At 39.3% G+C, this 16,024-nt stretch overlaps 1 protein-coding gene across 10 annotated transcripts in view; it reads left to right on the forward strand.

The window, feature by feature from the left end:
• The window catches only part of CCDC88A (coiled-coil domain containing 88A), a 127,105-nt gene that overhangs the window by 98,783 nt on the left and 12,298 nt on the right, over nucleotides 1-16,024 (forward strand). For 3 of the 10 annotated variants that reach the window (XM_075204020.1, XM_075204030.1, XM_075204029.1), the window contains exons 22-30: nucleotides 827-1,013; nucleotides 2,596-2,741; nucleotides 3,294-3,386; nucleotides 3,660-3,868; nucleotides 9,804-9,881; nucleotides 11,832-12,035; nucleotides 12,712-12,783; nucleotides 14,194-14,274; nucleotides 15,412-15,686. In XM_075204020.1, the coding sequence (XP_075060121.1) occupies nucleotides 827-1,013; nucleotides 2,596-2,741; nucleotides 3,294-3,386; nucleotides 3,660-3,868; nucleotides 9,804-9,881; nucleotides 11,832-12,035; nucleotides 12,712-12,783; nucleotides 14,194-14,274; nucleotides 15,412-15,686 (1,345 nt within the window). The remainder of the gene's footprint in view (nucleotides 1-826; nucleotides 1,014-2,595; nucleotides 2,742-3,293; nucleotides 3,387-3,659; nucleotides 3,869-9,803; nucleotides 9,882-11,831; nucleotides 12,036-12,711; nucleotides 12,784-14,193; nucleotides 14,275-15,411; nucleotides 15,687-16,024) is intronic. The other 7 variants (XM_075204022.1, XM_075204021.1, XM_075204023.1 and 4 more) reach the window with 7 other exon arrangements.

The raw sequence follows: 16,024 nt of genomic DNA on the forward strand, positions 1-16,024 counted from the left end.
CAGTATCTATATTCATAGGGGGGAATTCAATTCTCCTCGAAGTACCGCTGCGCTAAAACTATTACCGTAATTACGGTAATAGTGCGCGTAATTACCATTATTACGGTAGTTCTAACGCCGGCTTAGGGAGCTGCGAGCAGAAAGCCTGGTTAATATTACCGTAATAACGGTAATATCTATAACGTTGCGGTACTTCGGGGGGAAATCCCCCCCATAAATGTTTTTGTTCACATTGTGACTCCTTTACTTTGCTCCATTTTAAAAAATGGTTTACTCATGATGAATACAAAGTACATTGTTCTCTCTGAGCTTCTTCCCTCCTCCGTAACGTTTTGGTGTTAAAATCCAACACACTGACTATATAATGGGTAGTATTTTCAGATTTTTTTTTTTAACTTAAACTTATTTTGGCTATTTCCTAAGCTTAATTTGTGCCGGATCTCTATTCCTTGTGACCTCACATTGTTTAATATTTAAATCTGGTTTGTAATGTTCTCCCAACATATATCAAGTTTTGTAGTTCCACTTGTTTCTTTATTTTTTTATCTTATTTGATATCTACAAATTAAGCATTGGCTCAAGACTTCTTTTTATTGAATGTTTGACTTTGGAGTTTAATCTCTACCAACTTTTGGTCTTTAAAAGAAAGGAGGAATGATAATTCTCTGAGTATTCTCTGGTTAATACTATTATCTTGGATTGCAGCTAGGAGGGTGTATTGGTACAAATCAATGTAGGTGACATCTTCTGGACTTTTAAAGAGTTGTTTGCATATTGACTCTATTGGCCTGTATTCAGTAACACAAATACTTTATTATATTTCTAGACTTAACCACACATACAGGCAACTGTTGCGGGAGAATGAAAGTCTGCAAAGTGACCATAAAAACATTAAGAGCTTATTGAACAATGGAAAACTGGAGCAGACGCGATTAGAAGCTGAATTCTCAAAGCTAAAAGAGCAATATCAACAGTTAGATATCACATCCACAAAGCTAAATAACCAGTGCGAGGTGAGTTCTTTGTTTACTAGTGTAAGTCTGTCCGAGTATCTGCCCTATCTACAGCGATGATGGGCAGACAAGCTCTACAGCTGTAGTTCAGCTTCAACTAACTGGTTGAGCATCAGGGGCAGGCTGGGCTGGGGGGGGGGTGGGGGGGATCTGCCCCCCTTGCCGGTCCCATAGTGGGTTACCTTGGGCTGGGTCATTGGGCCACCTGCATTTTTTTCCCTTTAAAATGTGCCTAATATGCTGCTGAGTCGAGTCTTGCCTCCCCGTGCTAAAATTTGCCAGCCCTCCCCTGTTGAGCATCACTGATCTACAGACACCTTCTCTAACCATAGAAGTGTGAATTTACACATTTTATTCAAGCTTTCAGATTCCGATTTGTGGATATAATGGGGTATTTGGAGATGCAGTTTCCTGTCACTAACATGCTGGCCACACCTGTTGCGATATCAAGCAATTGGGCCAATATTACTGTGCGCAGTCAGTAAACCACCACGATGCCAGATTAAAAATAGAGCACATTACTATCGGGCATGTTGATACATGTGGTTGGAGGATGACCGGCCTGTGCGTGTGCTGGATTTGATTTCCACTCACCCCGAAGGGGCTTTTGCAATTGTGCAGCCAGACTGGATAGCGCCTGACTGTAGGATGAGCCCACGTGTGGCCAGCTTAAGGCTGATGTCACAAAGGGCACTTTGATCTGCTTTTATTGTTTTTAAACCAATGCATCATAACGTTCAGCATTTTCTTTACTGTACATAACAATCATTGTGAAACATTGTTATTTTGTTAAAAAAAAAAAAGTGTTCTGTCGAAAACACGGCATGTTGTATAAACTGTGACAATTTTTTTCTGTTCAGTGAATATTATGTGCCATTTAAGCTTTTGTATAGCTTCTGACCAATGAATGTCATTACCCGGTGAATGTGGGCGACCTGCATAGTACAGTGCTGCCCAAGTTCTGAATATATTATCTAAATCCATAGGTTGCTTAATGTTGGTCTCGTACTGTAATATTGCAGCCTATATCCTGTAGTTAGCCAAATAACTAAGCTTGTGCCCCCCAAAAGAAATGACATGCATATAATCCATAGTTCAATACATAGGAACATTAGCAGGAATTCTGGTCAGAAGATGACCACTATCGGCCTTTTCGTGCAGTCTGGAAACCCTACAGGGCACAGTGAAGCTGGAAGTGATTTGGCCTCTTGGCCTGACAGCCCAATGAATGAATGAATGTCCTCCAATTAGGCCACCCACTTGCTTGGCCAAATTGAACAGTGATCCTGTTGCTTGACTCTCCTGCCAAATGGCAGGATAAGACCTGTTCTAGTCCAATATTCTATTTCAAGCAAGAGGAAATCAGAGGTTATGGGAGGTTGTCAAACTAATTTACACTACTGGAATGTTTTTTGAATAAAACATTTAGTTATTTATTTTTTTATTTTTTTATAGAAAATTGTTTATTTAAGTACTTGTAAATTTCATGAATGGACTTCAGTACAGGTTGCTTCTATCTGCTCTTGGTTGCCTACAATGTATTTGTATACTGTATATTACATTTATTAATGTTTTTACACAGCTTTTAAATCAGCTAAAAGGAAACTTGGAAGAAGAGAACAGACACTTATTAGACCAGATACAGACTTTAATGTTGCAAAATCGAACATTGTTGGAGCAAAATATGGAAAGCAAAGATCTTTTCCATGTAGAACAAAGACAGTACATGTACGTATAAAAAAGTTGGATATATGAATTTTGTTTTACATACAGGTGTTTCTTACCCCACAATCTTCCGTCACCAGTTTGAGAACAGCCTCATATCACTATTCTGTGTTGTTGGGGAATCCTGCTCCTTCTTATCTAACTCTGTCTGTTGTTTGGTGCTTACATCTACTCTCCCACTGAAACATAATGACAGTGTTCTTTTTGCAGTCCTGTACTCGCTAACCTAATGACACACAAATGGATGGGTACTGCCTTCCACAAGATCTCACACTCCTATTATTTAGTATTCTATGCTGCTGTGCACCTTTTCATGATCCTATTGGCTAAAGATTGATTTGTTCCCACCCACTTCAAAACTGGCCACACACAGGGACTGATGACATAAGGTAGCACTTTACCCATGTAAACAAAGTATGAACATACAAGCTCCACTGCCCTGGTTGGAATGGAAGCCATGGTCCTAGCGCTGCAATGCCAACCCCTGTACCACCATGCCACCCATTGACCCATTCTGATATTTGTTGCTAAACTATGCAAATTTAAACTTTACAGCGATAAATTAAATGAACTCAGGCGACAGAAAGAAAAACTGGAAGAGAAGATCATGGATCAGTACAAATTCTATGAACCGTCTCCTCCAAGAAGGTATGTTGCAAGTGATTGCTTGCCACAACTTTGAAGTTTTGCTGATCAGAAGATTGATTGGCAAGTTACTGACTTCATTCATTGAAGATGTTTATTAATTCATGATTTTGAAGAATAAACTGCTTTCTGCATCCTTGCAGTAGATATTTAAGGATTACTACCAATGATATTAGTAGTAGTCCTTAAATATTGGTAATTATATTTCACTATATGTACAACATAACTGCACTACAGAGTAGTATTGTGTATATAGCTCCGTTCTCTACCCTCAAGGAGAGGTAACTGGATAACCTTAAAGATGAGGAAGCTGATCAAATCAAAGAAGGACGTAAACCGGGAGCATCTGAGATCGCTCACTCCTTCTCGATCGGAGTCCAGTGAGGGATTTCTGCAGCTCCCTCCGCAGGATAGCCAGGATAGCTCATCTATAGGCTCCAATTCCATTGAGGATGGGCATCCTCTTGGGGCCAAAAAGAGCAGCAGTGAGTACATTGTAACGTTACTCTGTTATACAGTTTGTCTTGTGCTCATTCTGGAAGTTACCAATTGTTAATCGGTCTAGATCTTGTCATTAAATAAAAGTGTTTTGTTGAAAAGCATTTTATTTTCCTTTTCAGCATCATTGAAACTAGATTTACAGACTTGAATAGTAATATGCGTTTGAGTCATTGGTAACAAGATAACATGAAATAGAATATTTATGATTTAAATCTAAAATGCTAATATTTTCTTTACAGTGCATCAGGCTTAAAGTCTGGCGTATTCAAATGTCATGTAAAAGCGCATATGAACTGTATATATACGTTTTGATTATGCATTTTATATAAATGTGTTCAATCTGCATTTTTAAAACGTGTGTTTGGCTTGGACAAGATAACTTCCTGTTTTGTCACAAACACCTGTGAAAAACCGCAAGTCAACACTTCTTAGCCACATCTCACTGCATTTAAAATGTGCTGTTACTGAACGCGCGTGAGAGATGCACCGAAAGGGAAAAAGAAACATTAAAAAAACACACTACAGCAAGTAACACATCTAAAAATGCAAATACGTGCTTTAATTTGGACAATAACTCTGATTCTCACATCCATTTACATGCACTTGAAAATGTATCTTAAGAGCAGACCTATGTTAAAATACACCTTCAGTCATATTTAGGTGGTAGGTTTGGTAAATGTTTCACTGAATCTTTTTTTTTTTTTTGTACTTATATATTTTTTTTCTGGTGATGTCTGACTTGTTTTTTTTTCATTGGGCATCATCATTCTCATAAGTCCTACATGTACTTCGTTAATTCACACTGTAAACCATATGAGCAATATTACGTGTTTGGAAAGTGACTTTCATAAGATCCACGTGGTATTGGAAGTGGGCTAGTTTCAGTGACACCCAAGGAATGCTACCACTTTTCTGTGCTGTATATAGTTCTCAGCGGTAGAAATGCTTGTTTGTGTAGAAAATGTAAAAAGTAGTTGTTGCCTATAAAGTAACTCCTACATTTCTATAATGTATACTTGTCTGTTACGCATACAGTTGAGGTAGACCTTTTGTGGATATACAAATGTTAATAAGAATACATCATATCAATTCACTAGGAACTGAGGTCACTTAGACATCACAGGCCTCATCTCTGTGATGTCACTACTTCCTACTGAATTTGATTGGCTGCGGTCTTGTAAACATTGGATTAGCCCACCAATTGGCTGCTTCCACTATGTGTGTGTCAACTTAGATTCGAGAACACTTTAATTCCATGGCTCAGTTGTCATGATACATTTCAAGTTTTAAATGGTGGGTCCTCCGTTCCCTATTATCACAGTACTAATAATATTGAATATGCTGCTGACTTGTACTGTAGGTCTTACCTTTCAAAAAATCTTTCACATGATTTCTAATCTATAGAAACTATTCAAGGGTTCAATAAGTGATCTGTGGAAATAATTGTGATTTACAAGGAAACAAATATTAGCAAAACTCCAATTTTTAAAGTTAATCTGCACTGTCTATGAATGTCCATTTTTTTAGTAAAATCCACATGATAAAACCTATCAAAGTGTATAGTTGTTGGGACATTTTAGTAGATCAGGTGCTTGCGTTAAGCTTTGCTCTTTAAAAGTCTTGGTCTCTACATTAGTTGTAGAATAGATTGGTGTCATCTTAAACTGAAATGTTGACAATAGAGAAGCATTAGTATTGTATAAATGATGGTGTTTGTTTCTTGTTAAATATAACGGTTTATAGTTGCACAGCGCTACAGTGACAATACACTATATACTATAAGAGTACAAGTCTCGGCCTGTAGTGGTCACAACTCCATTATTCTGCAGTAACAGTGCACCCGTCACCTGCAAGCAGTGCTGGCAGAAGCTGTTTATCTATTCACTTGAAACATTGACATTGGAGCTCTTTGCTTTCTCGGGTTCACAGTAACATTGATAAGTTGCATGCTAATGAATTGTATCAGGTCAAAAAATGACTTTCACCACTTTGGGGGAATTCAGCTTAGAAGCGAGTGACCGAAATCTCCGCTAATTTTTCGCGAGGGAAAACGAGTGTATATTTCTACCGTGATTGTCAGCGCAATGTCAGAGTGCCACATTGCTGGAAATTGAATCTCCTCCCTTGGTGTAGGCATCCGTTGCATTTTATAGTGCAACATTTGCTTTTGTTTTTTCAAGAATGTGACTAATTAACAATTGCTCTTTTACGATGATGTAACTAAATGAATATACTTTTTCATGGTTCAGGAAACGGAAAATAGGAGACCCCCTCCCCCCCCACCCCCACAAGGATTCACTTAAAAGCAGCCATAAAGGACTGTAATAGCAAAGAAACATCACCAAACTTCTCCTTATAAATTAAACATTTTACATTAAGAAGAGGGACACACAACAATCAGTCACCTAGTAAAGAGGAATAACCAGAATAATATTTCTCAATGTAATTTATAGGGAGGTGAAAACTCATTATAACTCATATGCAAAACATTTCCATACTGTCTCTTTAAATTCTTGTGGTGACCCACAGACACTCCAGATTTTGAATCTGTCCTCTCCTGTACTGTTTCCTTCCGTTTGTGTGTGTATGATGGGTCTGAAGTCCATCTGTTTTCCATTTTCAAGTCTGCTATGTCCTCACATCACACATCTGACTGTGCATATCCTGCATGAGCTTCTTATGACATTTCATTATACATCTGTTGGATGTTGCAGCTCCGTATCGTGCAAGGGCTAGGCCATACATATGCTATGTTGTATATAACTGATGAGTAGATGGAGTTACAGCATGTGCCTATATCTCATCCAGAAATGTAGCTCCAGGAGTCCACTGATGCGTGGAATGTGGCACATTCTAGCTTTGTTATTTATTTATTGGGAAATCAGGAAATAATAAATATGAGGTTCTGGGAACAGCTTCCTGTTTCTTGCTTCCTGGTGACATTATGGGTAGTATTTGCAGTTGTCTGTGTGAACACAATGTAGCAGCAAAAAGAGAATTTCACAATATACATCCCTGTATTTAGTTATTTGCTCAGGAGCATGTAGAATATATTTCCTTTTACAATATGCAGTGGGCCTCATATAATGAAATCTTAAGTCTTTTTCAGATTCAGATAGGTTCTGTAGAGACATGCAGAGAGTTTATAGTTAGGATTCGGGTCCATATTTGATCAAATTCTAATTTGTACATAAAATGGGCGATGCACAGGTCACTCTAAATCCATCTGTGATTGTCTGTCTGTATTTCAGCACAGATATTTCATGCTGAATTGTCTGTGCATTAAAATAAAAAATATTTTATGATTCATCAGACTTACCCTGATCTTTGGGCTGGACAGAGAATTTGGGAGGTATGGGGCTGGACAGAGAATTTGGGAGGGATGGGGCTGGACATGGAGGCCTGGGCAAAGAGGAGGAGCTGGACAGGGAGGCCTGGGCAAAGAGGAGGGGCTGGACAGGGAGGCCTGGGCAAAGAGGAGGGGCTGGACAGGGAGGCCTGGGCAAAGAGGAGGGGCTGGAGAGGGAGGCCCTGGAAAGGGGGATTGGGTCTGGGAGAGGTGGGCCCTGAGAAAAATGAGTTGGTGTTGGAGCTGAGCAGATGGCTAAAAGAGGTGGACAAAAGCCTATATTTTCTTTAACTCTTGGGTATATTTTGGACTTGTTTTCATCATGTAACAGTTAAAACTACTACAGTCATGGGCAAAAGTTTTAGAATGACACAAGTATTGGTTTTCACAAAGTTTGCTGCTTCAGTGTTTTTAGACCTTTTTGTGAAATATTATGGTATACTGAAGTAAAATTACAAACTTTGGATAAGTGTCAAAGGCTTTTATTGACAATTACATTAAGTTTATGCAAAGAGTCAATATTTACAGTGTTGACCCTTCTTTTTGAAGACCTCTGCAATTCAACCTGGTATGCTGTCAATCAACTTCTGGGCCACATACTGACTGATGGCTGCCCAACTTGCCTTATCAATGCTTGGAGTTTGTCAGAATTTGTGGGTTTTTGTTTGTCTACCCACCTCTTGAGGATTAACCACAAGTTCTCAATGGGATTAAGGTCTGGGTAGTTTCTTGGTCATGGACCCAAAATTTCGATGTTTTGATTCCCAGGCCACCTAGATATCACTTTTGCCTTATGGCAGGGTGCTCCATCATGCTAGAAAAGGTATTGTTCATCACCAAACTGTTCTTGGATGGTTGGGAGAAGTTTCTCTTGGAGGATGTTTTGGTACCATTCTTTATTCATGGCTGTGTTCTTTTGCAAAATTGTGAGTGAGCCCACTCCCTTGGCTGAGAAGCAACCCCATACATGAATGGTCTCAGGATGCTTTACTCTTGGCATGACACAGGACTGATGGTAGCGCTCACCTGTCCTTCTCCAGACAAGCGTTTTTCCAGATGCCCCAAACAATATGAAAGGGGATTCATCGGAGAAAATGACTTTACTCCAGTCCTCAGCAGTCCAATCACTGTACCTTTTGCAGAATATCAGTCTGTCCCTGATGTTTTTTCCTGGAGAGAAGTGGCTTCGTTACTGGCCTTCTTGACACCAGGCCCTTCCTCAAAAGTCTTTGCCTCACTGTGCGTGCAGATACTCACACCTGCCTGCTGCCATTCCTGAGCAAGCTCTGCGTTGGTGGTGCCCCAATCCTGCAGCTGAATCAACTTTAGGAGACTGTCCTAGCACTTGCTGTACGTTCTTGGGCACCCTGAAGCCTTCATCACAACTATTGAACCTCTCTCCTTGAAGTTCTTGATGATCCGATAAATGGTTGATTTAGGTGCAATCTTACTAGCAGCAATATCCTTGCCTGTGAAGCACTTTTTGTGCAAAGCAATGATGACTGCACGTGTTTCCTTACAGGTAACCATGGGTAACAGAAGAACAATGATTTCAAGCACCATTCTCCTTTTAAAGGTTCCAGTCTGTTCTAACTCAATCAGTATGACAGAGTGATCTCCAGCCTTGTCCTCGTCAACACTCTCACCTGTGTTAACGAGACAATTACTGACCTGATGTCAGCTGGTCCTTTTGTGGTAGGGCTGAAATGCACTGGAAATGTTGTTTTTGGGATAAAGTTCATTGTCATGGCAAAGAGAGACTTTGAAATGAATTGCAATTCATCTGATCACTCTTCATGACATTCTGGAGTGTATGCAAATTGCCATCATAAAAACTGAGGCGGCAGACTTTGTGAAAAATAGTATTTGTGTCATTCTCAAAACTTTTGGCCATGACTGTAGGCAAGGCATGGCAGTAGGGACCAAGGTAATATATTTGTGGTCACATTTTTAATTTGACATATATAATACCATACAAATTGAAAACATTTTTTTCAGGTGTGTCTTGGTCACACAGAGTACTTAGTATTATCTACTAGAATCATATTATTAATTTGCAAAGCAGTTGTGCTAAATAGACCAACAGTGCTACTTATTTTTACCATCTACAAGTAGCAGATGGATGTGTGCAAAGTGCCAAAGAGAGTTCGCAAGATAAGCACCCTGTGATGGGTATTTGTAAATTACTACATTAGTACATCCTCATATATAGATTATTTACATTCCAGTGATGATAATCTGTCCTCTTACTCTCTCTTTTAAGATAGGATAACAGATGCTGTAAGATTTCGGGAAAAAATGTTTTGTTCCGTGAAACATTTTTTCAATATTCATTATTTTGGTGTTGGTAGTCTTTGTCACATGTCATACCCACCATGCCCTGGTGTAAGTCTTGTCCTGTTTAGTAGCGCATGTTTAGCTGAGATTCGAACATACTCATTTCTGTCTTTTGTTTCAACATTTAACTTCCATGTGTTCTTCTCCTTTTTTCCCCTCCTTCATTTCTCCTTTTTTTCCCCCCCAATTCCTTATTTTTGATTTTTTTCTTTCTTCCCATGCTGTGACATAAGCACTGAAAAGACTGCCCTTTATGAGGAACAGACCGAAGGATAAAGACAAAATGAAGGCCCTCTACCGCCGCTCTGTGTGTAAGACATTAAAACAGTTCAGCTAGATGTATTTGGCTTCCATCGCTAATACTTCACTAAGCTTACCCTGGATTGCGCTATTTTTCCTAACCTGCAAATGTCCTGCTGCCTGAGGCTGAGCATTTAAAGGGGAGATATATGTGAATCTGCATCCAGTGACAGTTGTCTGGGGCACTGGAATTTAGAGTTACAATTAAATGTAATGGTGTAACCGTAGAAGGGTAAACGGCTGCTCAAATATTTTTATAATATCGATTAGGCAAATAAGTAATTCGGTATAATAGCATTTTAGCAATGTATCTAATAATAAATGTGGAATAAAGATGTAATTCCTCTCCAATTAAAGTGTGTGATGGTATGACAATACAATCATAGCAGTATAATCTACAGTAGATTATCATTTTATAATCTCTATTTATGTATTCTTTCCAAACAAGCACATGAATTGTCTTGCCTTTGGTCTTGGCAACACTATATTCTATATTTTAATTGAATTGTGAAGTTCAATGCAGGATATAAATGAGTGCTTGAAGTCTGTTGTCACTGTACTGAGATATGACACAATATTAATGTCTCTTCAGAAAAAAATGGTCCCTGTGTCTCCTTTAGCACAAACATCCCTTGATTTATGTCAATCATCAGCACTGACAGCTGCAAGAGGGTGGTCGAGCCAGCACAGTGATAAACACTAATGTTATATAATCTACGTTGTAGCTTATCCAAAGTGAAGGAATTTCTCGGATTACAATAAACTTTAGGGGCAGAGAAACAGAGAGGAGTTCACCTTTATGGGTGACACTGAATACTTAACTTTATGGTATAAAATGACGGACAATTGCTGTAGTAAAGTTTTGATTATGGCTATGTGATAGACAAGAAGAATACTTGTGGACAAAACCAAAAAGAGACTTTAAAAAGCAAAGTCCAGCTTTCAAGACAGTTAAAGTGGACAGACCAATTACCCTGTCAGTGCAGTGTGTGCTGATGGGCAATATGCAGCCTATCCGTTCAGTAGGAACTAATGACAAGGTTACTGTGTGTTGCACTTTAGTCACCATGGTGGCTACTTGATTGGCTGCGTTCTCATGAATATTGGTTCAGTCCATAATATAGCTGTACCCACAGTACCTATGTAACAGGTCCACTTTAACTTCATTCTTGAGAAGCACAGCTTCGTTCATAGTGGGTTTTGGAAAATAAAGATGCATTTTATGAAGTGCCATCTGTTATATATTTCATTCAGTGTTTTGCAAAACGCAGTAACCTGCACTGGCCATGGACCCCTCCTTCATTGCTGACAACATCCCCTGCACTCCTTGAGAGTTCTCCTATGCTTTGTAGTGCAGTGGTCTCGCCTATGACAGCAAAGGTGTTAATGTACCTGTCGCCTACACACAGTAGAGGCAGCAGTTTTGTTGGCTGACCCAATATTCATGAGAATGCAACCTATCAATTCATTAGGAACGAGTGGCGTCACTGTGGCACAGTGCACTTTATGCCTCATTCCTCAGTGATGTCATAAGTTTGTAGTGAATTCATAGGCTGAACTTCGACTTGGCCCACAAAATGGCTTTCTCTGCTGTGAGTAAGCAACAGATCCATTTTAACCACTACTGTCTCCCGCCTTCTACACCATGTCATATCATTTGGTCATTTTGAAGCAACATAACTTGCTGGCAAGCTATGCTGTTCATCAGTGCTGCAGTAGCATGGCAGAAGTATTCAACAGGCTTTTAAAGTAATGTACAAATGCTACATTTGCTGTTCAAACCCACTCACATCCATCATCGTCCACAGAATGCATGTGATAATCAAAATGGCTTTGTGAACTTGTAGCTGTGTTGACCTGCATTACGCTGCTTTATAGTGCTTGAATGGCTGTTTAACCAAAGCTAGCTAACAATGGCACACCGTATCACGCTGATTCATTTGCTTTCATTTGCATCCCAGCCATGAATGACCTGGTCCAGTCCATGGTCCTGGCAGGTGGACAATGGACAGGTAGTGCTGAGCATCTGGAGGCTCCTGGTGAAATTCCTACTGGCAAAAGAAGGAAAGATTTGGGAACTATGGCCTTCTCCACAACCGCAATCAACTTTTCAACAGTCAACCTGTCTACGGGCCTCAGAACCAAGCTGATACCTAAAAGTAAAGGTATAAGCAGTGGGGTTTCATTGGAATGTGGTCTGTCTGTCAATAATCATTGAAAACTGGGTATAGGAAATTTCCACTATGGTTTCTGATCTACGAACATGTCCTCAGAAAAGTTGTAATCACTATACAACAGCAGAGGGTGCAATGGGTACCTATTATGGCATTGGCTGAAATCCCCAAAGGATTTTTCCCCCATCTATCAACATAATTGTTCCCATGTTGATGTGGCCACTTGGTCCACTGTCCTCTACACACAGCATTGTGTGCGGATTATATTTATACACCTCACGAAGCATTCTGTTATGATAGGTAGGGTGGGTGGGGTTAAATATATCCCAAATTGCACTAGGTCTGGACATTGGTACCCTGTCATTTTGCTAGCAGGGTTTGGGAATTCTGGTGGACATCTCCTTTTACTTGTATGTATTTATTTTTTAAATGAAACAATTATTTAAAACCTGTCAGTTTACTCTAGATTTCATATAAACCGAATCCCAAGTATCGCCTAATAATGTTCAGATTAAGAGACAACAGTAGGAAAATACTATATATATTGAAAAATAAACTGTTCTATCCGTTATCCTTACGTCTGATAAGACACTCTAGTGGACATCATATAGTTTAGGTCCTCTGTGTAATACACCCATTTTTGTTCATTTTGGTTATTGTTTTACAGATGGAGCTTCCTATGAGGACGTCAGTGGGCATGGCGTCAGTGATGATTCTTATACTGTTTCTACCGTTACTGGTAATTATACTTTTAAGAGCTTTGCTACGGCATGATGTGTAATCGGAGTTAAACTGATTTTGTTCTTACAAAATGTCTTGTTTGTTTTCTTAAAGTATCCAGCTAACTTCAACATTCTTTCAGCTTCTTGGGACTTACATACCCCTTCCATTTTGAAGAGACAGTTGTTTTTAGATAAATGTGAAAACTTAATTTTAACATGTACGCCATGGTGTACTTGTATGCTTGGATTTCATCTACAGGATATGTTTTCAGCGTTTCTAAAAGTATACCCCAGTGCACAACTCTCCCTGATTGGGCTAGGTATTATTCCATATGTTCCCAGCTACAGAAGTATGACAGGAGAACACTGAGCAATAATGGACTTTAAGTAATTGCTGTACTTGCTCTGATAAGGAAATCCTTAAAACATGACATGTACTTTAGGAGTTAATTGACAAATTATGGCTAAGAGGGTTTTTCTACTTACAGTAAAGTGTATTTACCTGTCGCCTACATAAACCGCAGGGATTTGTGACATTTCTAGTCAATCGATAGGGTCAATTCTCATGACAAGTGATTCAACTCACTATTTGTAGGTGATGATACACATTAAATGTATGTCATTTTAAGGCTCATGTAAGGGCACAGTAGATTTGCTCACATAGTGATTGTAGATAAACAAGACACAAAATTACTTTTATTTAATTTCTACAATTACAAGACGCCGGCCAAGTTAAAAAGCATATGACATATTAAAAATGCAAATACTTTAGTCATCCTGATCTCCCTTTAATAATGAGTAAAATTAAAGGGGATGTGCAATTGTGGATACCTCCCAGAAACCTCTCCATTTACATGTATCGGGGAGTTGGCTCGCTGCTTTTTGTGCTAATTTTCCTTGCGTCTCAGGAAGAAAGAACACGCACAAAGTAATCTATAGCACTTCCATGGCTGGACTGAGTCCTCCACCAATGAGGGCCGGCTATCTGACTCAAGGAATGAGGGGATCAGGGTGGACCCTACTATTGGCTATACACGGGGGGTAGGATTGAACAGTAAGGGATTGTTCAAAGTAGACAACCCTTTTGAGGAAGAAACAGCAATTGTTTGAATATGTATGTACACGTTGTATGTTCCATTACTCCCTATGATTTGTTATTCTGTAACCTTTCTTTTACATATGGTCCTGGTGTCATTATAAGATTGTCTGTTGTCATTCTCTACTAACAAACTGGAATTGTCCATGTAGCTATGTCCTTGTGTCCCCTATATGTTATGGCTCTAGGCCTCCATCCAGATAAATAAGCCTTGCTTTACTGGCTGAGCATGTGATATAGTGCATGAATCCTCCTCAGTCTGTGCATTCTGTAATTAGATTCCGTGTCACCTGCTAAATGTCTGTTACCATTGTCTCAATCTCTCATCTAGCTCCCAGGCCAGCCAGCCTTGATAGTGGCAGAACTTCCTGTAGTAATAGTAATAATAATGCTTCACTCCATGAAGTGACAGGTAGGCTGTGCTCATTTTATTTTGCTTATTGTCATGTCTGTGCCATTTCTTAGATGCTGTGTTTTTATTTTTTGGGTGTGAGATAGGAGTTGAGCGGTTACCTGAAGAGTACATTGTACTGTGAGAACTTTCTGCTCTCATGTAGTGCCTATGTTTTTATGTATGATGCCTCAGGCAGGAGCCCATAGCTGCCGCTATATGCTCTTATTGTTAGAAATTTGGGGTGCTGTAGAATGCAGGGTATGCTAAATGTTTTGAAGCCATTTTTATTTGTGCCACATTTTGAGTATTACTTATGTTTCGTAAACTGCCTCTTTTAATCTTTTAATATTGCACTATACAATTCTAGCTGCTCAGTCTCAGGCTCTCTGTTACTATGTCACACAATCCTGGTAACCAGCACCTAGAATAGATTCTATAATCACTGCTAGGGTCATAACAGAGCTGCAGGGACTTAGACATAAATAGCATATTAATGTACAAATAATAAAATCATAAATAATTTACATATTGAAAATGTTTGAGACATGTTGGCGAATAACTAGACATTTGTCCTATATATTTGCTAAAAGCTGCCATGTTTAATGCTGTGCTAAAGGGGCAGGATGAAGCTTCTTTACTTTGCATCATTCTAAAATTTGGATGGAAATGGATATTAGTGCAAAGAAGCCTCAAGCTTCATATGTCTTCATATATTTGCAGTCTCCTTGGTAAGTAAAATGCTTGTACAGATGGGTGGATTCTTGCCAAGTGTATGACCAGTAACCCATCACAATGTGCTTTTCAACATCTTTATTAGCCAGTGAGGGTAAGGTTGACCAGAGCATTTTACGTTCACATTCCATGTATGAAAATGTAAACTTGGTTGGCTTGGTTGCAAATATGATTTTGTTGCTTTTAACACTCTAAACACAATACATCTCTCAACCTCACAACAGAAGGGGATTATTGAGTATTAAAACCTCATTATCAGTTTGTTCCTCTGTGCTCCATAATCCCCAACATTTATGTATGGTGATGTCATTTCTAATAGTTTTGATGATAAATGCACGGTATGCAACATAATATTATGTTATGTATCCATGTGACCAAACTCTCAAAGCTCTCTGGTAATACCTGCTCATTGCTCCACTACAGGTCAGGTGACCAATCAGAGTAGGTCCCAAAGCCACAGCAGTGGAGATTTCATCCTGCATCATGATAACGAAGTGTGGTCCGGCAGTAGTAGTCCAGTCCAGTATTTTGGTAATCGCTTAAAAAAGAACGCTGTATCCAGCCCCATGCTGAGACTCAAATCCTGCGATGGTGTGGAAAGCCTAAGCCAGTCAAAGAGGAGGCTCGGCTCACCAGGGAGTGAAATGGTTTCTCTCAAACAGTTCTTAGAAGAAAGCAACAAGCTGACGGTAAGCCAGGTGAGTTGGTGAGTGTTTCTGTGGCTGTACATGAAGGACGGCTAAACACTCTGGGCCTTATGTCCTGTGGGGTGCAATTTACTCTTAACGCAAGCATAGATTGTATCCTCTTAAAATACAACTTTACTCTGTATACAGAGCTACACTCCGTATTTCCCCATGAAATGATTCATTAATGGCACAATAACTCGGCGGTAGCCCATACAATACAGTAGTTATTAGAAATGATTGGGACTAGTTGTGAGCTCTTTATGCTGAACATGGGCATTCAACCCTCTAGAGAGTTAAAGTTTTGCAGTCGCAAAAGCAATATTAATTTTGAAGGAGAACTTTTTGCA

The sequence above is a fragment of the Mixophyes fleayi genome, chromosome 3 (genome assembly GCF_038048845.1).
Source record: "Mixophyes fleayi isolate aMixFle1 chromosome 3, aMixFle1.hap1, whole genome shotgun sequence".
Classification (NCBI taxonomy): domain Eukaryota; kingdom Metazoa; phylum Chordata; class Amphibia; order Anura; family Limnodynastidae; genus Mixophyes; species Mixophyes fleayi.